The 26661-nt window shown below is 37.9% G+C and overlaps 1 protein-coding gene across 1 annotated transcript in view; it reads left to right on the forward strand.

Annotated features, from left to right (window-relative positions):
* The window catches only part of LOC128355174 (voltage-dependent calcium channel subunit alpha-2/delta-2-like), a 31072-nt gene extending 10753 nt beyond the window's left edge, over positions 1 to 20319 (forward strand). The window contains exons 3-38 of the mRNA XM_053315414.1: positions 575 to 691; positions 1269 to 1328; positions 3893 to 3937; positions 4145 to 4280; positions 4385 to 4516; positions 5057 to 5114; positions 5211 to 5261; positions 6990 to 7089; positions 7225 to 7386; positions 7499 to 7609; positions 7743 to 7821; positions 8834 to 8883; positions 9058 to 9147; positions 9265 to 9330; positions 9639 to 9713; positions 9806 to 9880; positions 9992 to 10063; positions 10265 to 10336; positions 14212 to 14273; positions 14428 to 14504; positions 14597 to 14657; positions 14891 to 14988; positions 15071 to 15161; positions 15280 to 15342; positions 15436 to 15539; positions 16302 to 16400; positions 16508 to 16599; positions 16710 to 16757; positions 17319 to 17390; positions 17538 to 17690; positions 17782 to 17834; positions 18083 to 18138; positions 18644 to 18767; positions 18866 to 18975; positions 19086 to 19168; positions 20205 to 20319. Coding sequence (XP_053171389.1) covers positions 575 to 691; positions 1269 to 1328; positions 3893 to 3937; positions 4145 to 4280; positions 4385 to 4516; positions 5057 to 5114; positions 5211 to 5261; positions 6990 to 7089; positions 7225 to 7386; positions 7499 to 7609; positions 7743 to 7821; positions 8834 to 8883; positions 9058 to 9147; positions 9265 to 9330; positions 9639 to 9713; positions 9806 to 9880; positions 9992 to 10063; positions 10265 to 10336; positions 14212 to 14273; positions 14428 to 14504; positions 14597 to 14657; positions 14891 to 14988; positions 15071 to 15161; positions 15280 to 15342; positions 15436 to 15539; positions 16302 to 16400; positions 16508 to 16599; positions 16710 to 16757; positions 17319 to 17390; positions 17538 to 17690; positions 17782 to 17834; positions 18083 to 18138; positions 18644 to 18767; positions 18866 to 18975; positions 19086 to 19168; positions 20205 to 20300 — 3093 coding nt within the window. The 3' untranslated portion in view covers positions 20301 to 20319. The remainder of the gene's footprint in view (positions 1 to 574; positions 692 to 1268; positions 1329 to 3892; positions 3938 to 4144; positions 4281 to 4384; positions 4517 to 5056; positions 5115 to 5210; positions 5262 to 6989; positions 7090 to 7224; positions 7387 to 7498; positions 7610 to 7742; positions 7822 to 8833; positions 8884 to 9057; positions 9148 to 9264; positions 9331 to 9638; positions 9714 to 9805; positions 9881 to 9991; positions 10064 to 10264; positions 10337 to 14211; positions 14274 to 14427; positions 14505 to 14596; positions 14658 to 14890; positions 14989 to 15070; positions 15162 to 15279; positions 15343 to 15435; positions 15540 to 16301; positions 16401 to 16507; positions 16600 to 16709; positions 16758 to 17318; positions 17391 to 17537; positions 17691 to 17781; positions 17835 to 18082; positions 18139 to 18643; positions 18768 to 18865; positions 18976 to 19085; positions 19169 to 20204) is intronic.
* Positions 20320 to 26661: the final 6342 nt, after the last annotated feature.

A 26661-nucleotide genomic window follows, 5' to 3' on the forward strand; every position in this document is an offset into this window, starting at 1 on the left:
ATACTGTATTGGAAGACATTGTTGTTAGAGGAAATAAAACTGGATGTCTCACCAGTCTTTACTTCAAAACAATTGTGTTCTTGAACTTGAAGTGTCTTAATGAGATAAATATCCTCAATGTGAGTTTGAATGCTCTTTCTATGATAAATGCCACATTGTGTAATTTAGAAGTGAAACCCCAGTAATATGATTCCTCAGTGAAAGACATTTTTGTTTGAATAGATATCACGAAAATATCCATCCAATATCCATATTTAGGTTTGTATTTAAAGTTCAAACACAACAAGTGTCGTCAGTTTGTAAATGTAAAGAGATTTTTCTTTTGCACATCCACAAGCTTTGAATAATAATTTTTGTTCTGAGATTTTGAGGTTCAAACTTCAACAGTTTCTTGTTTCATGTTTTGTTGGTGTAATTTTACAAAATGCTTCTTTTCAAATATTAAATAGCACCACAAAGATAATCAACCATACTAATGGTAACACAGTCAGCCGAAAGAGCAATGGTCAGCAGGAATGATTTGAAGCTATCATTGTTCTGATGTTTTTAATATTGTCAATAAAAACATTTTCAGATATACAATGAAGAAAGAAGAAGGTTCAGTGTGGTGAGGAATCAGCCTCGGAAGATTGTGGAGAAGGTGGCCTCAGATATAGAGAAACTTCTGGCTAAGAAGCGCAAAGCCCTTGATGTAAGTCTTTTTCTGATAAATATGAAACACTGACAGCTCACTGATACCACTGACTGTGCTTCTTCATTTCTTTTTTTTACTGTAAATATTTTTCTTCTTAGAAATAATGATATAGCTCACAGTATAACCTTATGTTTTACTTATGCAGGAAATCCTTTAATAGAAAATGAAAATTTTATTCATTTAGAATGATCTTGCTGAGCTTCCTTAAATCCACAAACCTAAAGCTCAGCTACAGGCTTTATATGTCCAGTAGATTATTTTCATATACTTTTAATAGCATGTTTTTAACGTTTTGGCTAAAAGAGGGAATAACTGGTGGCTGTCTGACATTGCCAGCAAAGAAGAAATGAAGACAAATACATCAAATTTCGATCGACAACTTTCCTGATATTGTCTGATTGGTTCTTTTGTGGTGTAAAATGCAGGACAGTTGAACCGTGGCAGGTTCAGAGAAATCCACTGTGTGATTCCTTGCACCTGCTTTCACAATGTTCTCTCTTCTTTGTTTAAGAGAGAGCAGACATGTAATTTAACCGGCTCCACTAATGTGAGTGTTTCTGTTTTTAACATGCAGAGGTTAGCCAGTGAAGCAGAGCGGCTGCAGAGAGAGCATCTATGGCAGGATGGGATAAAGGTAAATACTTAAATATCTTTATAAATGCAGTTAAAATGATGTATTTTTAAATTGTTTTCACAGTCACAATTACTTTTATTTAGTACGTCATCCATGCCATCTCCTTCCTAAATCAAAGTTTGAGTCAAAAGACAGAAGAGGGGTGTGCAGACTCATCCTCAGGTTCGAATCCCTGCTGGAGATCCTTTGCTGCATGTCACAGCCCGCTCTCTCTCCCATGTTTCCTGTCTATCTACTGCTAAAATAAAGTTGTCTATGCCAGAAAAGATCAACATATTCCCTTACATAATGCACATTTTACAAACTCAAATTTAACCACTGATTAAAATAATTCAGACCAGATGGGTCTGTCTCTCAGTGTTTTGACTCTAAAACCGGTGAGAGAGAAAGAGCATTCCCCATTCAGCTAAGCTGCTCCCTCAGTGCTCGACTGGCTGAAACAGATGACTGAGTGCATTCAGCCGTGTGGCTCTGTTGAGTCCCAAACACATTGGCATTCCACTTTTCCACTTGGTCTGCTTCGTTTGCCCAACAAAATGAGACGGGGTTAACCTCATCCTCTCACATGGCCTCCCGCATCCTTTTCAGAGGCACTGAATCCGCCCGTTGTTTTAGAAGAACACTGGTGGTTTTGCATGTTTTATCCTATCATTGAAACATTGTGAAGTGAATCGTGAAGAAGTTCAAGTGTTTGAATTGAAACTTGAGCTTGAAAGTGTATTCTTTATCCTGAAAATACTGTAGTAGTTTAGACCCAACAGACTCAGTATCCACTTACCAGTTTTTTCCAGAGCTTTCGGGTCTCTTTCGAGATTCTTTTGTAAAAATCCATTTCAACCACAAGCATGGTCTCTGCTAATTGTTTTTCTTCTGTGTCCTCTGTGAAATAACTTTATATGCAAATATGTTTATCTATCAACATACTGTAGATCACATTAAATTTAATCTGCATATGTGAACAGCTTGGCACATAACCAAGTGTAAAACAATAAACAACAGTCTGTATACCAAGCCAGAGCCATATAGATCTCTCTATGGCCCTGTACCAAGCTAAGCTAACTGGTTGCTCCCTGTAGCTTCATATTTACTGTGCAGACATGAGAGTATTACTGAATAGTACTCTTCAAACTCTCAACAAGAAAACAAATATGAATATTTCCCAAAAAATTTGAAATATATCTTTTAATTTGATTTAAGATTAACAGTGACTATGACTCAAGGTGATGCTCTCACACAAATATGTAATTTAATTCAAGTTATTTCAAGACACAGTGTAAAAACTGTTTGATAAAATAATCACACCACAAGGTTACCCAGTGGATCTTTTAATCCAATTGTACCATCTTCCTCAGCAGATAACCTTAGTCCAGTTGTCATGGAATTGTAATTTTAAAGGCTTTGTCCATGTTGACCTTAAAATTGAGATTGAAAAAATGTGACCTACTGATAAAGAAAGCTAAATGTTTATAGGAATGTGCTCCTCAGAAGACAGGAGATCTGTACTGATTAACAGCAAGAAGACAAACAGGAGACCGAGGGAGAGGTGTCATGTTTAGTTAAATTGTAATATAGGCTATAACTCTCTTTGGAGATGTTTGGTAATCAGAACAGGCCTAAAATAGAAAGATATCGGCCTCTGAGTAGATGCCACAGCTTTTTGTGAAGTGTGTTAGGTCTCCACAGAAACTCAGACTACCAGATGGCGATGCTCTGCCTGAGCCTCACAGCTTGTCGACTGATTCATAATGTGACAGTACTAAGCAGCAAACAATAGTTAACATTTGGTGGTTACAGCTTTGCAAATGGGAGGATTTGCTTCTTTTCTCTTCTTTTTTTAATCATTGTAAACTGAACAGTTTGGTGTTTTTTGACAGTTAAATATGGAAATTTTAGCAATAACTTTGAAATTACAGAATGTTAAATTGATTAATTGCAAAAAATAGATTAATCTTTTCAGTCTAAGCATTTAAGCAGCTGTCAATCGGCACATCGATAGACCTGTTCTTTCCAAGCAAAATTAGCTTTGATGCTCAGATCCAAGCAACATGTTTTTGTTCGTGTCCCACTGTCCATGTTATTTATTGGTTTTGATGTTTTTATAATAAAGTCTCATTAAGCTTTGACCCATAAACAGCATGAAGTCAGGATAGTGACATGGTATGATTTCAGTGAAATCTGAGTAGTTACTTTGAGTAAAGGTTTGCTGTTGCACTTTATTCATATTTATTGTTTAGGAGGCTGTTGTGAGCCTGTCATTTTTGTCAGTTACAACAAAAACTGATTTCAAAAACACATTTCAGTGATCATTTGATTACTCTTCTGTTATTATTCATTATTTTTGACACTTTCAAAACAGAATTTTTCTACTTTGAGGAGCAGATTAATCAAAATGGTGCCAAAACACACATTTTTGGACAGGTTTAATCAATAATGAACAATAACTATTAATCTTCAGTTGGAGCCCTAATTAAGTATTCTTAGTGTGTCCAGAGGGTGACTTGATCTGCATGAACACGTGACTTCTAGTCCTCATAATGTTTTGCATCCCATCTGTTTTCTTCCAGGAGCTAGACATGGCATATTATGACTCCAAGGCAGAGCTGGATTATGTGAGTAAGGGACAAAAAAACTGATACTTGTGTTTTATTTATAATTATTGAAACCATTTAGCAGAAGGAAGATTATTTGAATGAATAGAAATACAATGTTAAAAATGCACAATTATCATTTTCTGAAGTAGAGGAAGTAGAATTCTAACAGTGCTGATGAAAGGATGAAAGTTAGTTTAATATGCTTGTTTTCTCATGTTCTCATAGTATTCCATGGATGGAGAAGGAGAGGTGGAAAATCCTTCTCACATCAAGCTGGAGTTTGTTTACGATCCAAATTTCAAAAACAATGTCAACTACTCCTACACGGCTGTTCAGATTCCCACAGACATTTATAAAGGAGGCAAGTGGAGTGCATATGATGTTTTGTTTTTTTTTACACAGTAGTCGTCATTTTATTTATCTGACATATTCTAAGGAGCATATCGATGACCTTTTTCTCATCAGCTCCAGTCATTCTGAATGAGCTGAACTGGACACAGGCGCTGGAGAAGGTGTTCATGGAGAACAGTCGGGAGGACCCGTCGCTGCTGTGGCAGGCATTTGGGAGTGCAACAGGAGTCACCCGCTACTACCCAGGTACATTTTAACTAGGATGTAAATTATGCCTGACATTCAGGGGAACTCAGTATTTTCTATGAAGTGGGATGGGAGGTTGTTTTTGACTGATCTTTAAGTTATAGTGATTTAAGCTTACAATATTGCCCCACCACATTTAGATGATGATGGCAAGAACAGCATGCATGGTAGTATCTTAATGAAAGTGAATTTGTGATGAATCACCCTCATGCATGAGTCATACATCATGCATGAGTCATACATCAACATTTTATGCATGATCAATGACGATGAAGAGACACAACAATACAAATGCATAGCAAAAAATAGCATATTGTCAATATTTTAGAGACCCCCCAAAATTTCACAAATCATATTTTCAGGAGAGCTCATGTCCTTTTAAAAGGAGCAACGCTACCCCTGGATCCCTTGGTTTTAACAGCCACTTCTGTTTTTCCCTAACTGATGTCAGATGTGACAGGTGAACTTAAGTGTGCCTTTGTGTGTGAAAGAAGACATACCTTGAAGTTTGAGGGAAACATTTTCTTTTTGCTTTTACAGCTTCACCTTGGAAAGCTCCAGATAAAATTGATCTGTATGATGTCAGGAGGAGGCCCTGGTACAGTATACTGCTTGATACATTATTTCATGGTGTAATCTTTCACATAATTAGTAGATTTAGAGGGTTAAAGTACTTTATCCTTTCTTTTCACAGGTACATCCAGGGTGCCTCATCCCCCAAAGATATGGTCATTCTTGTTGATGTGTAAGTAATTCATATTTTAAAAAGTTGTTATTTTTATTGGGTTTAGCAAATAGCTTTAATGTGCTTTATATGTGGAGCCCTCTTCTTTTCTTGAAGTTTTAAATAATTAACATGTGTTGGAACCAGTCTGTGAAGTTTTTTTCCCCCATCTTCCTAGCACTTTCTCACTCATAAGTAAACACAGTGAACAGTGTTATTTTACATAAGTGAGCAGCTTTTCTATGCTTCTGGTCCAATTGGCCATCAGTGCTAGAGAAAGAGGCCAGACTGCAGTTGTAATGTAATGGAAAAACTGCACCTGGCACTGACTGCACCGAAAGCGAGAGTGCAGTTCATACCTCTAATCAGGTGTAGCCCACCTAAAGGTCATGTTAGAGATGATTCAGACATTAGAACAGAATCTAAGTGGTTCTTAGAAGAGATGATTTTATTGTGTGTTACTGCAGAAACAATGACGGACTGTTGATACAGTTTGATGAGACATGAGTTTTACTCTTTACCGAAATAGTCCAAAATTTGGGTAAAATACTGTACGTTTATATGCTTTGTAATGGAGAGTTAGATGGCCATTTCTACATTATAGCCCTTTCATGTCTACCTGTTGAATATACTGTAAGGCTACAGCCAGTAGGCGGTTAGCTTAAGCTGTAGCTTTATTTTTAACAAGAATTCATGCTGAATTAATGATGTGTTGGAACACAGCAGCCTGTGCAACCACTGTGCTGTCCCTGTGGTTGCTATTCATTGTGGTGATATTCAGCTGTCTGTAAGGTTAATCCTGTTGTTGAGTTGAATGAGATAAATAGGAGAGCAGCCCTCATGAATGACCTTTCATCAGCATGAAACATGTTTGTTTATCACATGAAAAAATGAGTTATGAACTATGGACAACCCTCATCCAGACAGTATTTAAAGACACAAGGGTCTATTTACCAAGATTAGTGGCCTGCTTTTAGGTGCAAACTAAACAGTGTGAAGATCTGATTGGGGTTGAAACATTTTCCTGATTAAATTTTGTGACTTGGAGTAAGTGTGCAGGGATTGCTTTTTTCATTGTTCACCAAGGTTTGCAATTTTGTGCTGACTGATCAGGGAAAATCACGTCTTTGATTTAATGCGTGAAAAAACCACGTGTAACATTTTCAGCTTTACTGAAGACTTTAATCAGGCACTCAGAGGCACAGAGAGTGATACTCTTATCTTAGAACTGAAGCATATAATTGCCTACTTGTAGATAACTACCCTTACTCACTACTTTACTTATTAAATAGGTCTATTGGAGTCTTTATATCAGCAGCAATAATCGTGTCAAGTTTTTAAGAACTATCAAAAGACTGTCATTGATTTTTTTTGTAAATCTGAAAGAATTCTTATCTTTTTGTTGCACTAGTATTTCTTCACATATCCTCGTTGTGGGAAAAGTTCCCAAATTCATTTCCACACAAACATGAATGCTTCTACCAGTACTCTTTTGTTCAGTGGCAGAGAACAGTTCATTTTCTGCTCCATTGTTTTTCAGACATGCGTCGTAAGCAGCACAGCATCAGGTCATGTTTAGTGGTGCTTTATTAAAATCAGCTGCAGCTGGGCTCATGTTCAAATGTAGTGTTAGCAAACATCCTTTTGAACTGAAACATGCCATTACATAATTCTTCAGCCCCATATGTAGTATTTTCTTTTTTCCATGTTTGACCACATGACCGGGATGATACTTGTTTCACCCCTTAGGAGCGGCAGTGTCAGCGGACTCACCCTGAAACTGATCAAGGCGTCAGTGATGGAAATGCTGGATACTCTGTCTGATGATGATTATGTCAACGTGGCTAGGGTTGGTCTCTGCTACACGTACAGCATAATTGATTTTCTGTTATTTCACATTTGTATGTTCTGGATTTGTTGACCTCATTCCTTTAATTTCAGTCTTACCATATTTGAGCCCCAATTGCTTCCTTCTGTGTTTCAGTTTAACGAAAAGGCTGAGGCGGTGGTGCCTTGCTTCAAGCATCTAGTCCAGGCTAACGTGCGCAACAAAAAGATCTTCAAAGATGCAGTGCAGCAGATGCAGGCTAAAGGCACCACTGACTACAAATCTGGATTTCATTTTGCCTTCAACCAACTGTTAAATGCAAGTGACATATTGATTCAGATCAAGCTTTCCATGTACTGATTTACTGTACCAACTCAGCTGTTCAATCTCATTAATCCCCTTTTTATTATTATTTTTTGTCATATTTCAGAAGACAAATGTCCCACGAGCCAACTGCAACAAAATAATCATGCTGTTCACTGATGGAGGAGAGGACAGAGCTCAGGATGTCTTCATGCAATACAACTGGCCCAACAAAACGGTTGATTTCCTCTCCTCATCTCCCCATAACAGACTCCTTAAAGCCTCATCCAGTGTTTGAACAAGTGCACTGTGCTATCTAATTTGCCCTGTGAAAACTGTGTGTTTAATTTTCTCTATTATCTCTTCCTAAGGTTCGAGTATTCACCTTTTCTGTGGGTCAACACAACTATGATGTCACACCCTTACAGTGGATTGCATGCACGAATAAAGGTGAGTTGAACTTCCTGAGTGCTTCCATCACCTCGTTCTGTACTTACAGCGTAAGTATATAGGTTATCTAAATAATAATAATACTACAAAAGGTACAAGGTAAGACTGCGGTCTGACTGAAGTGTCCCAACACTTAAAAACACTGGTAGATGATGGATGTGTCCTGTATAGTGTCAATAGTAAACTGAGCAACTTTTAAAGTCATTTCTTTAATATCTCATTCAATCTGTTCTTTTAAATTCCTGTGCACTTTAAATTAGTTAATCAGAGCTTAGACAGAATAACAGTGCACCAAGATCAGAAAATAAATCACTGAGCGTATTTTGATAAATATATAATATATATAATATTACAATATATATATATAATATTTTCTTTTGTTTAAACAAGAATACCAAACATGAGCCAGATTCAGCTTCTCAATTGTAAAAATGTGCTGCTTTTTTGTCACATTAAAGTGAATATCTTTGTTTTTTTTGGACTGTTGGAGACAAAACAAAAACAATTTGAAGATGTCACCATGGTCTGCGAGAAATGATGATGATTTATGGACCAATTTATTAATACATTAATTGATAAAATAATAGATGATAAATTATATGATAATTAGTTGCTGAAACAAAATGGTTGATTCTTGAAAAATTGGAAACTGGATACTGTATTTGATAAAAGAAGAAAAGCAGACACACAGACTTTTTTAAAGCAGATCCTGATAACGAATGAGTTTTTTTGGTGCTGCAGGAGCTTTTAGGCTGGACTTTCTACTGATCTAATGGTGACTGAACTGTATAAAAACAGAAAGCTCAGTTTTAAAGCTCAGTGGTATTCCTCTTTCAGCTTCCTATCTGTGGGATATAAGTGGCTGAGTCACTGGTCTAGTAGCATCTAGTAAAATCTGGAATATTTATGAGCGCCACTCCTGTGTTTTCTAATAGCTCTCGCTCACACATGCTCTTCCTCTCTCTCTCTTTCTCTCTCTCTCTGTTTGTCTTTTTTCTCTGTCGCTTGCCAGGTTACTATTTTGAGATCCGTTCCATCTGTGCTATAAGGATTAACACCCAGGTGGGTTTGTCTAGTGCCTCTGACACAGCTGATCCCCATTCTCTGTTCCTCCTTCCCCTTGTGGTGCTCGCTCACTCTGTAGAAACATCTACTGCCATTTGTTTGCACACCCATTCTTCCCTGCTTCCCTGAAGCTGCAGCCGATCAAGTCCAGTATCACTTGTGTTTTGTCAGGAGTACCTAGATGTGCTGGGGCGCCCCATGGTTTTGGCAGGCAGTGATGCTAAGCAGGTCCAGTGGACCAATGTGTATCAGGATGCTTTGGTGAGACAGCATGACCCCTTTTCCTGACCTTTATCAAAAGTATAGCTTCAAACATATACACACACTGAAAAAACTCATCATTTATATAACTTTGAGCTTTATGTTTTGGCTCTGTAGGGTCTCGGCATGGTAGTAACTGGGACTTTGCCTGTATTTAATCTGACCATGGATGGAAACTCACAGGTAACAAAACAGTAAATAATATGATGATACTTGCAGATTAAGGTCCCTTTGTCTTTTTGTATATAATAAATATCCTAGCAGACCACACCTATAAAAGTAATAGTTTGACATTTTGTGAAATACGCTTATTTGCTTTCTTGCTGACAGTTAGGTGATAAGATTGATACCTCTTTCATATATGTAAAGTAAAAATGAAACTGACCGCAGCTGGTTAGCTTAGCTTAGCATCTCCTCCTGTCAAGAAACCAAAGAAGCATATTCCCTAACTACTCCTTTAACTCGCTGTTTTGCTGCTGTTGTCTTACCAGAATCAGCTGATATTAGGTGTCATGGGAGTTGACGTGCATCTTGATGAGATAAAGCGACTCACACCACGTTACAATGTAAGTGACTTTTCTTTTGTATATTGTATATAATTCTTGAGGAACAAGACAGACACATAATTGCCATTCCTCACTTTTTATGTCCAAAGCAGCTCGGAGCCAACGGCTACATATTTGCTATTGATCCAAATGGATATCTTCTTCTTCACCCTAATCTTCAGCCAAAGGTGAAACATACTTTGTTGTGGAGTAATGTCCAGTTGATGATTAGCACATTGTTCTCCCTGTTTTACATTTATGTTTATGTAAATGTCTTTTTCCCATTCGATCCCTCTTAGTTGGTGAACCTACCTGAGCCTGTGACGCTGGACTTCCTGGATGCAGAGGTGGAGGACAGCAATAAAGAGGAGGTGAGCACTTAGTGCATAGTAGAGTTGAAAAGTTTCTGGTTTTCAGGCGTTTTCTGTTCTTTGCTGTTGTTAAGCTCATGTGCAAACTTATTATCGGGCCAGCGAACAAATATGATCTGCCTCAGGTCACTGACAGCCCGTGTAACATGTTTTCATAACATGTCTGTGGTAAAAATATCATTTTGTGTTTACATTTGCCAGATCCGGCGACAGATGATTGATGGAAGACCAGGAGACATGCAGATTAAAACTCTTATCAAGTCAATTGATGAGGCAAGTCAAATCTCTCTCTACTCTGTAAATCTGATTTCAGCTGCCATGTAGAGTTCACTAACATGTTGGATAAACTGTTCAGTCATCCTATTTCATTGATTACAATACAGTTGGTTACATTTTACTCATCAGCTTCATTGTAGCGATCACAGACCCGGTGACACACATACTCACACATAATCACAGATTTACAGCGTTGGGCAGTGTGTGGGCAAACAAGCTTAAATAAAGTCCTGTTTAGCTTTGTTATCCAAACTACTTATTTAAGAGAAGTGTTTAAGGTCAACTTTATCCTACTTGACATATTACTGCACAGAACTCACCTTAAAGTTATGATTTAAAAACCGAATCCTCGTAAACTTGCTGCTTTTGCTTATTTGTCAGACTATTATAGTGATGTGCAGCTTACTGAATGTAAAGATGAGACAAGAGCTCTTCCTGCCCGCTGAGTCATAAAGTACCTCTGCTATGCAATAAGTGAAATAATGGACATTTAAAGTAATAATTTTCAACTTGGCTATACATTTATTTCCAAGTAAATGGTTTTGTAATTGTGTTAAAAGAATACTTCATCAATTCATCATTGCACTCCTGTAATACTGTCAGACTATGGGCAGTTTAAAAAAAGGATCCATGTTGATGCAGAAGAAGCATAGAAATTGTCTTTTTTATTTCACACATTATGCTTGTAGATGCAGCAGACGTCTGGTAACATCGTCCTTTCTGACTCCAATCAATCAATCAATCTTTATTTATATAGTACCAAATCAAAACAAAAGTCATCTCAAGCCACTTTACACATAGAGCAGGTCTCAACCGTACTCTTTAAGTTCAATTTAAAGAGACCCAACATTCCCACATTAGCAAGCACTTGGCGACAGTGGCAAGAAAAAAACTCCCTTTAAACAGGAAGAAACCTCAGGCAGAACCAGACTCAAAGTGGGCGGCCATCGGCCTCGACCGGTTGGGGTTGAGAGTCCACACCCCCAAATGTTTTTATTTCATTTTCAAACTTTGCACAGCTCCCTTTAGAGTTTCAATGACTGCATGCAGCTTTTTTTTACTTATGCGGTAGTGCTGCCCAAGGCCCGTAAACAGACTTTGATGTTTAAAATCGATAGAATTCCCTTTTAAAGGCCCAATCCTTCATTTGAATTTAATTTCAGAAGTTTCACATACTATTTTTAGAGTTAACTAATCAATTGTAGCGTAAAATGGGTATCTTAAAGATATTGAAAATAGCTCTCGTAATAAGGGGCACCACCTTCGTATGAAGGAAAAGATTTTTCTTAATTGGTTGTTTGATTAGCCAATTAATAAATCATTAAATCATAATAATTAATAAATCAATACATTTCTGAATCAGTCAAATATCTAAAGTTCGTGGCTCTACGGTTCAATAGATCCCCTGTATCACTTCAAAGAATAGACATACACAATTGATTGAGTTTTATGGGTTTTATTAACTACACACTACTAACCAATGATGTATAAATAAATGTGATGGTACAATACAATATGAATTCAAGAGGTTACTCGATATAGCAACATGAATGAAAGATGATGGTGAATGATGAACTTAAATGAAAGATATGTAATTATGTGGAAGCTAAGAAACTTAGTCTATAAGTTTTACTGAGCCTTAATTTTAAAGGAAATTTGAATTACTCGATCTGACATCAACCCTTGATTAATGCAATATTTGGATCCTACTTTCATCCGTGGAGGGTCTCAGCTGTCCGTCCTGCAGAACCACGCGTAACGCACACCAAGTGGAAGATCTCAGACAGCGTCGCAGATTCGGGCGGGGTTCGATGTCCGGGTCGGCTGGCCTCCGTCAGGCTGCCGGTTCCGGTCGTTTTCCGCTGGCAGACTTTGTTCCTCTCGGTTATGATGAGTCGTAGGGTTGACAGACGTTTGTCTGCTCAAAAGGTTCTCTCGGGTTGATGAAAGATGGAGGAAGGGTCTAATTTAACTAGCTCTCTTTCTGGAGAGATCTCAGCGTCAACATCATCAAAAATGTCAAAAACAGGCTGAATGCAAAACTTAATGACGTGTTCACTTAAAGGGCCTTTTTCTAGACGTTGCTGGTGAAAGTTACAAGATTACAAAACTTAAGAAAACTTAGATGAAGGATAACTAAAGATTAAGCTAAGAAGAAAAGAAAAGATGGACAGAGCAAGACCGCTGGTTCGGGTCATGCTGAGTCCGGTTCAGGTCATGCTAAGACCAAAAAAGGGGGGAGAGAGGGCAAGAGAACAAGGGGCAGAAGACAGCGTGCAGCTGGTTTTTGTCCCTAAGGAGGGCTGTTGTGTCAGCCAATCAGATTCATCACAGCTACTCTGAGGATCTAATTTCCAGCTTTTACCATGTAACTTTTCATCATTATCATTCATTCAGTATTTAATCCTGATTATAAAATGCATACTATAATCTATTAACACAGAACACAGGATGTATTATTCTGTTATTAATATGACATCAGCTTGATTCATCAAGCTGCCATTCATTAAAACCTGAAGAGGATTAATATTATCAAACATAACACATAGTTATTCTACTTATTCCATGATAGATAATTGATTATCACCAAAATGTAAGCATAACATCAGTGTAACACTTTCTCACATTAAACAAACATTTCCATACCAAAATTTAGTAAGTAAGTAAACTAAAGAAAGTAAGAAAGTATAATCACAGTTCTTCAAATACACATTTATCTCTGATCGCTGTAATAGCTGTTACAGTGGAGGTTTAGGTAATTGATAATGATATAAGTGATTGGTATTGTTTAAACCATACTTTTCACTAAGATGTTCTTACTTGAGTATTTAACACTAATTTCCTTCCTTTCATGCTCTGTGTGGTTTCAGGAGACACAGAGAAGGGGGAAGTCCGGAATGTGTCTTTTAGTTTACGACCGTTGTTTGTGTGATTCTTCTCTGAGGAGAAGGAGTCTCTCTGATAAATTATGACGTCCGAAGGAGACACCACGTCTGTTTTTCGTTACTTTATGTAGTTCTGCTCACCCTTGGTTGCCCATGGAAGACTTGATGGCTTACAAGCTTCTCATGAGACCCCTCATAAGACCAGAGTCTCCGGGTTTGGGGTGAGAAAAGCCATTTTCCATGCCTCGGGTTAAACCTTATGACCGGAAGAGTGGGAAGAGGGACAAACTGGCTCATTCTTACCAAGTGAATTATCCCTTAACGGTCCCTCTGTAATTAGCTCAAAGCCTTGATTCTGTCCCATGGAATGTTAATGGATCTTTGTTTGTCCAAGAGAAAGACCCTGTTTGTCTCGATCAGACCTGGTTCAATTTCCTCATCTGAGGGTCAAAGGTGACTCTGACCAGAGGATGTTCTGCAGTACTGATGTCGTATTCACTACACAATTAATTAGTTGTTTAAAAATTCTTCACCACAAGAACTGATTTCTTCACTGTTGGCCTAAAGCATATTGAGATAAACATCATCTCGTAGTCTCTTTCTACTCATCATCGTCATCGTCGTAGTAGTAAAGAAGGACTTTTTTTTCTGTTTACAACATAACTGTTGTTTAAAAACTGTTACAGGATCAGAAAATAGTAATCACTGCTTTTAGATTATTAGATTATATAGGATTATTATTAGTGTTTTTAGATTTAGAAGTTGTCTGGTGTTAGACTCTGCATTAAGACATCTTCCAGTCCTGTGTTTTGAATTTTGGTGGTGTAGAAGTTGTTTCGTTTGCATCTGGATCACAGATTAGGTTTTTCATGTCCAAAATAACAATAAAGCTAGTGAGTAAAATTGTACATAAATTAAAATTGGTAAACTGTAGCTCATTTACTTTATCTTTGACTGAAGTGTGTTGAACTGTGTTCTTCATTGTAGCAATACATTGACGAGGTGCACAGGGGTTACACCTGGACTCCTATCAATGGTACAGATTACAGGTGAGTGGTTATAATGATATGAATCACAAATAATAACCAACCAGCAGCTGATGAGGACTGTGATGGATTCATTCTCTGTACTATTGAAGACACACTCCTTATCTGTCTCCCCATCAATTCACCCATCTACCTTTTGGGATGCTGCCACCTGCAGTCTCGGTTTGGTATTACCGCCCTACAATGAGTACTACATCCAGGCAGACCTAAGTGATGTGATGCTGCAGCTCCAGTGTGAGTACCTGTAGGCAGAGCTTTCAAGTCTGTTTTAGACAGATGTAACACAGAGATGAGAGAAAAATCATCTTGCTCTTTCTTTGTTACAGATATGCAGTCGTTGCTGCCCAGCTCTTTTGAATCATCAGGACATGTGTTTCTAGCTCCTAGGTGACTTTTTCTCTATCTATCTATCTATCTATCTATCTATCTATCTATCTATCTATCTATCTATCTATCTATCTATCTATCTATCTATCTATCTATCTATCTCTCTCTTTCTCTCTCTCCCTCCCTCCCTCCCTTTCTCTCTCTCTCTCTCTCTCTCTCTCTCTCTCTCAGACCTCTTCTCTTTTTTTTTATCTGTAAGTAAATGACAGATTCTGATTCTACTCTCTCTGCAGGGAATACTGCAAGCGTCTTCATCTTTCTGACAACAACACGCAGTTTTTGCAGAACTTCCTCTCTCTCATGTTGGACATTTCCCCAGAGTCTGATGAGTGTAAGTTACACAAGTGTAATACAGCTTTTATTAGTATTTTTGGCTACTGTTTAAGACAGTCTGCAATTATTTTTTATCTCAGGTGACCAAGGCCTCATCCATAACCTGATTTTGGATTCTCGGATTATTGGGCAGCTGGCCTCACGTGTATGGAAGAACAAGGACCTCAATTCGTGAGTTTCTCTACACATCATCCCCACACACTGTTCATTGGGAAAAATCACTTGCATTTCAGAACAAGATAACTCATAAGAAACACAGAACTTGCTAATTAAAAATCCGCTCTTACAGGTATGGCTTCCTGGCTGTTTTTGCGTCCACAGATGGAGGAATAACAAGAGTTTTTCCCAACTTGTGAGTAAGATAAATGTACTCACTGGATCAGAGAAATATGCAAGTGATCTTGCACACTTAAAACACTGAATGTTTTGTGTTATGTTTGTTTAGGGCTTCTGAGTTATGGGATGAAGATCCTGAGCCCTTCAATTCCAATTACTACAGACGGAGCCTCGACCACAAAGGTTACATGTTCAGAGCTCCATCCAGAGGCTGTAAGTAACTGAGCAAACCTGTTCTCATGTTCCTGTTCATGTTTATAGAATGAGGCCTTACTGTAAATGTTGATTAAAGTGGCTATAATCAAATGACCAATCTACATTTGCCCTTCAAGTAGATATGAGGGACAACTGCAGCTTTATAGTGTCTTTTAGCTGAATCTTTTGCTTCTGCAGCTCACAACTTTTCTGTTTTGATTCAGTCTCAGTGCCCTCATAGCACCACTTTTGGCTGCAGCAGGCAGCTCTAAAAAATGACTGTACAATATCTGTACAGCACTAAAGATCAGGCAGACAAAGTTAACAACTGGCTGGTGAACACACTGGAGCACTTAGTAGCTTAAATATTTCTCTCAGGATTGGTGCAGAACAAACAAAGTTAAAATGAGAGTGAATGGACTCACATTCACCAGGTGTCCAAATACAGAACTCCTAATGAATGATAATGTTGCTCTGTAACTGTCAGATGTGTGACAATTATTTACTGAAAACATTTGCTACATCGACTTAAAGGTTCATGTCAGCGTTGTGTTTAGAGATTGTTTATGCTGCCCCCAAGTGGGCAAAATATCCAGTTAGTTCAAGGTTAATGCATGAAATGCCAGTTTATCAAATGAGATTTTACTGTAAATATGGATAAAGCGACAATGAAAATTTAATTTTAAGCAACCCTGACCTTGGGTTGAATTTGTGGGAAATACATTTCCTCCTGCATTTCCTCTCATCATATTTTTTATGGCATGTTTTTTTATTGAACAGCCATGGACGACCCTGCAGTTGCAGAAAATGGCACAGTCGGAATTGTGGTTAGTTCAGCTATAGAGGTTAATTTAGGAGGCAAACTTCTCAAACCTGCAGGTAAGCCAACTTGATGAAATATCTTGTGCTGTGTTTACGTACTACTGCTTTTATTTTGACTATTTGCTAAAATGCTGTGTCTTGCCTTCGTGTTATTCCCTCCTCAGTGGTTGGAGTAAAGCTGGACTTGGAAGCGTGGGTGGACAAGTTTAAGATCCTGGCTAGCAACGTGTCAGACAATCGACAGGGCTCACACAAGGTACAGCACAATGTTGCAATTTACAAATTAATAAAATTATTAATCACACAGTTTTAGACTCAACTTTAAAAAGTGACATTATTATCTCATTAAACATTTTTTTAAAACAGTGTGGCCCATCCAGGAGTTGTGAGATGGATTGTGAAGTCAACACTGATGTAAGAACTTTTCTTATTTCACACGACAGTTGTACTGTAGGAGACAGTCATCAATGTTTATATTTGACATCACATTCCTGAGGGAGGATTGAATTTGTTCAGGAAAACTAATATAAATATTTCAATATAAGTCACTCATCAAATGTTACCTTGTGAGATACACTACATTACATTACACTGTGGAAAATTTCCGTATTAACTAGGTAAGTTGCTCAATTGGGATTCCTGGGATTTCCTCAAAGTATGCAAAAATTGTCATTTGGGTGAGATAACCTGATTACATCCAAACTTCTGCTGAACATATCAATTTGTTTTAAGAATTTTCTTAAATCCTCTGTTTAATTACATGAAAAGGAGCAATTGTAATTATTGGGGGTTCATGTACTCTACTGTGAATAAATGTCTTCCAGCATATGTGAAGTTTTACTTTTTACTTAAGTTTTGTCTGTTTTCTTCTTATAAGATTTGACATTTTCTTCTATTGTTCAGTGATACACTACACAGTTAAAAACTGGTGCTGTGTGTGCAGCGTTCTTGAACTGTTAACTGTGTTTTCTGTAGGATCTCCTCTGCTATCTCATAGATGATGGTGGGTTCCTGGTTATGTCCAATCAGAGGGATCATTGGAAAAAGGTGTGCTTTCTGGTAGAAAGTATATATATATATTGTAAACAATTAGGGGTAGAATGAAACAAGTGAAAATCAGCAGTATGGTTTATGTTAAACCACTGTGTGGTATTGTTTCTTGACCTCCCTGACCTTCCTTTCCTTCCATCACAGATCGGCCTTTTCTTTGGCGACGTGGATCCTTACCTAATGCATGCACTCTACAACAACTCTATCTTCACTCGGCGTCAGTCTTTCCACTACCAGTCTGCATGTGAACCGGTCAGCAGCAGCCACACCGGTGCAGCACCAAGAGGCATCTTTGTGGTAAGAGGCCATTTAGATTTGGGGACATTTTATTATTTGTTTTAAGATGATTGGAAATTCTCATCCTAACTTTATTTGCTGGTTTCTGCAGCCGTCCATCGCTGACATCCTCAGCTTGGCCTGGTGGACATCCACACTGGCATGGTGAGACTTTGTTTACCAGAAATCAAATAGCATGTGAGGTGCCCCTAAAACAATCTTAACTGTGTCCAGACTTCTGCACATGAAAGCCTCCTGGTTTCCTGTGCATGTCAGCTTGTCAGCTGCTGCACTGTGCTCAACTATTTTCAGTTCAATGATACTATAGCCTTGACATGTTTTAACTGTTATTTATTGATGTCTCCAGACTGCACTTCGTTCTTTAACAAGGTGCAATGTGATCACCTCTGCAGGTCTGTGATGCAGCAGCTACTGTACGGACTGGCATACAACAGCTGGCTCTACCGAGGTGGATTTTTACATCTTCATGCAATCTTTCTGTGTGTGTGTGTGTGTGTGTGTGTGTGTGTGTGTGTGTGTGTGTGTGTGTGTGTGTGTGTGTGTGTGTGTGTGTGTGTGTGTGTGTGTGTGTGTATACATAAATGTCTGATTAATTCATTAATCAAATAATCTATTACTGAATCCAATTTAATGTTCATTACTTTCTGTTTGTAGTCATGATTAAGAATGTAATTTGCAGCACAAACATTATATTTTAAGCATTTATTTTTTGTATTTACACTACAGGTTTTCTCCTTTTTTTTACTTTTTAAAAAAAAATAATTTCCTTACTTGAAGCATTTTCCGAGCTGTCCTTGTAATAATAAGGATGTTGTTGAAAGTGAACAATGTGTTCTTGCACCACAAAAGTGTGGAAACAGCAAGCTTTTTACATAAATCTGAGTGAAATCAGATGAGAAAGTTTTATTAAAACCACATAAAATGCTAAAGTTTGATGTGTGTTTGCCTTCTAGACGATGTTCTGGTGGAGGGTTTTGAGACAAAGGAGAGCAGCTGTGTGACCATCCAAAGCCAGTTCTACTTTACAAACACCACCAACTCGTACAACGTGCTGCAGGACTGTGGAAACTGCTCACGGTATGTTTTTCTGGAGAGTCAGCAGAATGTGTTCACAGTCTGTGTATGCTACCATATATGTAACAGTACTCTGGACTATCCATCACTGTCTCCAATAGGCTGTTCCATGCAAAGCGGATTGAAAACACCAACCTCCTCTTTGTGGTGGCTGAGACACTCCCCTGCAGCTCCTGTGAGATAGAGAGACTGACCCAGGTCAGGACAGAGTGTATCCTTTCACATACTCTGTGATGCTTTCATATGTGCTGAACGTGCAAACTCATTCATCTAGTGTGGCAGTTAAGTTTACGGTTACCTCTCTTAACTAAATACAAACAGTCCAGGAGGAGAATCCATGTGAGGTACTGAGCAACGCACGGTATCGCAAAGGCCCAGCTTCCTGTTTTGACTACAGTGCCTTAGTAAGTAGAACAGCAAATGCAAATGCACAAATCATTATTTTAATTTACTTCTTAGAGGAATAGTTAAACATTGTGGAAAATAGACTTATATTAGCTTTTTTTATGCGAAGAGCTTGATAAGAACATTGATACCACTCTCTGAAGAGTTAAATATGAAGCTACCACCAGCAGCCAGTTAGCTTAGCTTAGCAGAAAAAGTGAAAACACAGATTGGCTCTGTCCAAAGATAACAAAATCCACCTACCAGCACCTAAAGCTCACTAATGAACATGTGATATGGCTTGTTTAATTTTATATGACAAACAGTCTCTACTGGTTGCCTGGCAACTTCGCAGTGACAAGCATGAATGTATAAAGAGACCTGGATACAGGAACAGCACCAGGCTTTGAAAGCGAATGTGACATAGCAATCAAACCTTGTAATTACAGTGCCTCATGATTCACGCTGACCCACATTGTGAAAGGGACATCTGTAAATCAGCTAATACAGTTTTCTGAGCATCACAACCTCTGTGAAATTATTCCTTTCCTTTACATTTCAAAAGTCTGGAAGAGATTGAATTGTTTTATCCCTATTCAAGATAGCTGGAGGATTAAAGCAGAAGTTAGCCATCTCAGCTGGCAGGTGTGCCTAGTGAGCATGCTCCATGGGTGCATGCAGAGTGGGAAGTGGCTTCTTTGGGTTTATGCACACTGTACAACTTTAATAGGAATAAGTGTGGCCCCACCTTCAAGGCTGTATCCCATTATACTTATCAATCCATGGGGACAAGTCACTTGAGAGTCACCGTAACTGGCAATCTGTGATTTTGTTACCTTCAAAGAGAACCCAGCTAGCTGTTTCCACCTGTTTCCAGTGTTTTTGCTAACCCTAAGCTAGTGGTAGCTTCATATTTAGCATATAGAGATGAGAGCAGTATCGATTTTCTCATTTAGCTCTTGGTAAGAGAGCGAAAAAGCATATTTCCCAAAATGTCAGACTTTACCTTTGATGTATATAATATTATGAGCCATTTATTGTTCATTTTCATTGCAGGAAAACACATCAGAGTGTGGACGCGGTCATTCTCTGCAGTCGTCCATAGGAGTCCTTCTCTTCATTCAGCTTCTTCTGCCTGTTTTTCATCTCTGACACGTGCAAACACTCTAACTTACATCTTTCATCTCTTTGGGTTTAGGCTCGGATCTACTGAAAGTCAGATCAAACTGCAACTGCAGAATTATTCTTTCTTTTTTGATCTACAAAGAGCACACAGTGCATTGTCCTTCGGAGAAAAAAAACCTGGATCAGCTCATAGTGTTTTTTGCCTTATTGCTTATTCATTTGTTGGTGTTTCACGGCTTTAGTGCAAAATGCTGGAGGAGAATGTGTTGAGTGTGCATGCCACTTAAACTAGGACAAGCATGTTTGCAATGTTTTGCACATGAGCTCGACCATGTATACAATCACCAGAAAGTCAGGGAAGCAGTTGAAACAGATTTTTTAACAATCCAACAAAGTATCTCCCAGCTGAAACTGATGTCAGGTGCGGTCGTGACAAATTCTAGGTTTTTAGAGCTCTTATCATCACTTTCTGACACCCTGCTTATCAACTCTGGGTCATGACTGATATGCATTTCTACTGCAGGTTTGATATTATTGTGTGTTAAGGCAGCCCATTAGGTGAGTCTACTGTATACATAGATTTACAGTTTCTATACAGTAGAACTTCTGGGTAAACCTCTCTGGAGGCCTGTTCTGTATCATGAAGAAACATTAGTGGCTTTCTTTGGTCTTCATTCAAGTTTAAAATGGCTCACTTAAAATCGAGGTAGATCACCATGGTAACATACAGATGATCAGAACAAACCTATTAACAGTCCAACTACTGAACAATCAGCTCATTCCTATAGGATTGTGACATGAATTAAAGTACTGAGTTTGCAATACAGTGACTAATAAACACATATTAACATTTTGAATTAACGTAAATTATAAGTGCAACATTTCATATAGATTGACCTGATCAGGTGTTTATTTTAAACTATCTTTACATTTCCTATCTGCTTTGGTTGCAGGAAGATGTTACCTTTAGCTGTTTAAGTGTATCACTTATTCATGACAACTTTTTGATTATGAGACAAAAAGCAAAGAATGTCACTGGAATTACGTACAATAAGGATATTTTCCATATTAATTCTGGACTACTGAACATGTTAAAAAGTTAGAGAGGCCTATATTATAATTCCTAAATACTTTCAATATTTTTATATTATTGTCAAAGTGTCTACAGTGTCTTTTTCTTTTGTAGTTATGTGATTATGTTGTATATCATTTACCTCCTCTTGTTTCAGATCAACCTGCTCAAAGCTGGAGAGAAAAGTTAACTGAGCCAGTGTTGACCTCAATGACAGTAACCCAAAGAGAGCCCAGCTAATGGAATTTTCTTCATGATGCAGGCCCCAGAGCATTTACACAACTGACAATTTTACATTGTTCACACCACAGAAGAAGCTACAGCATGAAAATAAAGAATACAAAACAAATAATAGACAGAATCTGCTGCTGGGTGAGCCTCACAGTTGAAGCTCCCACCTACAGTTTTTGCTCAGATGTTGCTTTTGGCAATTTTTGCTGTTAACTAGAATGAATAATCCGCGCCAGTTTTCATTTGCATGTCTCGTCCTAGTCAGTGTCCTTGCACATGCAGGAGCTCCTGCACTTCGAGCAGTTTTTACATGACAGTAGATCTGGGCCTTCACCTCACATTCACTTCAGTGTCTTTGACCTTTGCCGAGACAGTTTCAGTACAGCACACGACCCAGAATGATTACCCTCTGCCCTCTTGAGTACACTATCTCATAAATCTACTAAATCCAACAACATATCAGGCAGAATTTAAGTGAAGAGTATTTTTCCCTGAATCTATTTTCTCAGAGCACATGACATGTGAGACAACGGATTAGATAAGCCAGTATGATGACAAATACCAGTGTTAGCACATATCAGTGATGAAACATCTGTGAAGTAAGTAAATGTATTGTTTTTTTGAAATGCTTCCACAGATTCCTGGTATGTTCTTCAAGTGCTTCCAGTCAAATAAAAAGTTGCTAAAGGATGTCAAATTGTCAAAAGACAAAAACAGACCAAAATTATATATTTATAAAAAAGGAATGTAGGAACATGTGACAGTGCACAAGGTTCAGTGCAATAATGCTGTGATAATTGGATTCTAGGATTAATTATTGTGACAAACATTTCAAGTGATCTACATACATTTTCTTATGTAGACTTTTAGCACAAAACACGCCCAGAAGTCAGGTGTCAGTGGCCGAGATTTCTTTAAACGTGCTGCATAATTTTTTTGATTGATGGGAAGCTGTTTGCCCGTTTTGTCCCATCCTGTATTGCCACCGTTGGTCAAATCTGAATTTATGCACTTGTGTATGCTTCTATATGGGGAATGTAGCTTCTGAACAGCTTTCAGTGTTACCAATATGTTATCGGTACGTGATGTTTTTTGGCCCTCTGTCCAGATTCTCCCGATCTCTTATTGAAAGTGATGATTCTCTGTGGGAGAACGTTTCTGTTTGATCACACGCCTCATCCTGATGTCCACAATCTGATTCAGCAGTCAGTCTTTTGACATCAGTATGAAGCTATTACTGTGTGCACTGGATCACTTATATTGGAGTTTGTAAATTTGTACAAATACATTTATTTATTTCAGGGCTTAATCTGGATTAATGTTAGCCCCATAACACTGAAATAATGACAAGAAATGAAAGGAATAATCAATAAATATACATGAACTTAATCACCAACTATTTTGATAATTGGTGGTAATTTTGAGATTAATTCATAATGAAAATAATTACAAGTTGCAGCACTAATAATGACAGCATATTTTATGAATAAGTATTTGTGGCAGGAAGGCACTCAGGGCAAAAATGTAACTTAAACATTATTGCCAGTTTACATAAAGAAATTGAATTGAGTGAGTAAAGTGGTCACTCCAATAACTCTCCATGTATTGCTCAGTATGACAAACAAGGCAGTAGTATATGTGAGTTGAAAACACATTAGAATAAGTTAATTAGTGGAGAAAGTGATTAACAGCGTCATCCTGTGAGCTGCAGGTGTATCAGCGTCTCATTCATGTGCAGTTACGCGTGATGAAGTCCTGGAAACGTCCTCCCTCAGTGATTTATCAGGCCCTAATGTCTTTTTGTTGTTACTATTTGATCTGCTTACAGAGTTAGAAGGGATATTTTTTAAAAAGAAAAGGCTTTTTTGACAAAATATTTGTAAAACGCTGTTTTTCTCCGTCTGCCCGGTGTTCCACCCAGCAGTGCCTTGTTGCACTCGTTTTGGATGGCAGGAACATCTGGATCATCATAGATGTGGACGTTCATCCTGCAGGCCATGTGAAAGACGCACTTAAATGTCAAGGGTTGCAGTCGTTAAACTCTAAATGGACTTCTTGGAAAGGGGAAAAGAGGAGAAAAAAATAAAGCTCATGAACTAATGAAACATTTTTAAAGAGCACAACAGATGGGTGTTCAGCAGCTGGCCTCCCCATCCTGCCTTTTCATGGAAAGATGTTTGAGAATGCACCCTGCTGCCCTCCTGCTACGTGTCGTTTCTCTCTACACTGTGGTTCAGCCTTGAATCAAAGCACAGACACTGTCCATTTTCAAAGATTTCTACTTTGTCCCATCTACACACTATTATATATTTGAAGCCTGTCAGAGACTTTCTCCGTGACGACTGACTGAAACAAACGAGTGAATGTTTATGTACAGTATACGTACTGTCGTGCATCTCTGCTGTCCCCGAGCATGGTGGGGACCCAGAGAAGCAAATTAAAGCTCAACACTGTTTGGAGACCTCAGCAACAACAATGCTTTCAGAAAACAATGACAAAAAAAACGGCTTTTCATCTTGCAGTATTTACTTTATTGCAGTATTAAAACAACACTGTTGTACATTGAGGAGAGACATTTTGTGGAAGTCTTTATAGCCTATAATATATTACTACTGTTGAGGTCAGTGTTGTAGTTTTGTTTTGAATTTACCGGTATTTATTTGCATGATCTTTTGAACAATCTACAGATTTGTGTACATAGTCTGATGGATATTTTACATTCCTTTCCACGTCCAGCTGTCCAGTGCTGTCGGGAGAGGTGAGGGAGCCCTCTGTGGATATTTTGGGGTGACATGTGGGACCTCAGAACCCCTCTGCTGGTGTGTAAACAAACAAAGCTGAAAGTTTGACTTCAGTGAAGCCTACAATAACTGTCAGTGTTTGCAATTTAGGTCTTTTGGAACAAGTAAAAGTTTAGAGTTATGAGCAACATACTGCCTGATTGAACATTTGTCATTTATTAGGAAAAATGTCTCCAAGCGAAATAATAGCACTTGAAATGATTTATGCATTTAAAGGCTGTGTAAACAAATAGGGCATGTGTGGGGATTATTAATTAACTTTGTTTATGAAAAACTGTTGCTTATTTCATTTATATATGTATTAATTATTTTATTTATTTATTTATGTATTTATTTGGGTATTGTGAATAATATTTGTATTGAACAAGAAAGGAACTGAATGTGTTTGAAGCTTGCGTGGGCACAAAAAGCAGTTTACAAAAACAAAATAGCAAAACAGACAAAAAATATAGATATATATATATATATATATACTGTACGTCTATGTCATTTTATTTATGGAGTATCAAAAACATAAGAATGTTCATGTTTTTGCTGTAACTTTTGCTTTTCATTTTGCTGACATTGTCGTTTACTCGGGACAGTTTCCTCTCTTTGTGCCAGTCTCTGACGCCACCTCATTTTTGTACAGATGTGAAGCAGTCAGCAGAAGATGAAAGCTTACTTTGTAAAGATTTTGTCAGTCACATAACAAAATGGATATTTAAATGTTTATATCTTTGGTGATTAAAATGCTATTGATATTTTTCACTTCAGCTCTGAATCGTTCTTGTTCTTCACTGTTTAATATCCTGGTTGGACAGTGCTGGAGCACATGCAGTATGGGAAGCAAATCCTTTACAAAGCAGTCATGTTAATACAGTAAAGGGACATGAAACTGCCCTGTTAATATTATTGTTAACATTATTTCATACATAATTGTTCATATTATTAGTGACTTGCATCTAAAATCATATACTTTCTTTCTGTGTCAAAATGCAAACATCTTGACATCTACAGTGTGATGATGCAAGTATGGAAAGATGTCCAAAATAGGAAGTATCTCCTAACATGAAAACAATAGATTTTTTTTTTTTTTTACTGTTTTGTAGCATGGATGACACAGCTGTGCTAATGTTCGGTTAACTAACATGAGCTGGTCACTGTGTGGAAGAGACTGGGTACATTCCTTTATGTGTAACGCATCAGACTTAACTTAAATATTGCTTTCCTAACTTTGCAAAACAAAATGTTACAAATAAATACATAGATATAAATTTACTGAAATGAAATTGAAATAATGGTATCTGATACCAGATCAGCCCAATGTTACCGATACCCAATCCAAGTATTGAAGTCAGTATTAGACAGATGATCCCTGCTGTAAAATCCGGTTTGTACCAGCTTCAAACCTTAGCTGGATTTACCTGCTGAGTCAGCTTGGTTTAGCTGGTTTAACTGGTGATCAGCTGGTATTCCAGTATTGTGTAGTTGGTTAGGCTGGTTTGAGATAGGTAGTAGACAGCTAGTAAACCAGTTACAAACTCAGTGCATATTTAATTCACGATTATATTAAGCAGCAAATTCTTACCAAATTTGAGAAGCTGGAACATGAGAATATTTGACATTTTGTTCTAGATGATTGACAAATACTTCTCTGTTTATCAACTAACTGATTAATTTACTGAAAGCACAAAATTAGTCTGTTGCTGTTCTTCGCTTTGTCCTCCTTCATGGCTGCTTTATAGATTAAGATTATATTTACAGATACTTTAAATGGACACTTGGGTAGCATTGTGAAAGTTCTTTTGAAGATCAGAAGTGACCTTTGCACTCTGGGCTCCTCAGCATCAGATACACACATAAGAAGGTTACTCTAATTGTCTAACATCTCCTCAGAAAGTCAGCTCTGTCCTGCTCTGTACTGCCAGTTTATAATGCAGTGAAGCTGAAGTCTTAGCACTATAGTATATTCCAGTAAGTAGGCGTGCTCTTTTGTCAGCTGTCAGGGATTAAAACTAAAATTTCAGGCTGTTACAGGCGTGGACCAGAGGAGGAATCCAGCTTGTGTAGATGTTATGTGCATTTGCTCAGGATGTCATTCAGTAAGGATATCAAACATTAGGCCAAAAGCGCCAGAGGAAAGACGATAGGTTATTGACTACTTCAATGAAACCTCCAGAGAAATGTATGGGATGTTTTGGCCTCACTTATTCAATGAAGTAGCAGTCATTCAGGCCCTATGTGCTCACTAGTCCTATTTGGATAAGTGATCCTTTCCATCCAGCAGGCACAGAGCCCTGTT

The sequence above is a fragment of the Scomber japonicus genome, chromosome 3 (genome assembly GCF_027409825.1).
Source record: "Scomber japonicus isolate fScoJap1 chromosome 3, fScoJap1.pri, whole genome shotgun sequence".
In the NCBI taxonomy this organism is placed as follows: domain Eukaryota; kingdom Metazoa; phylum Chordata; class Actinopteri; order Scombriformes; family Scombridae; genus Scomber; species Scomber japonicus.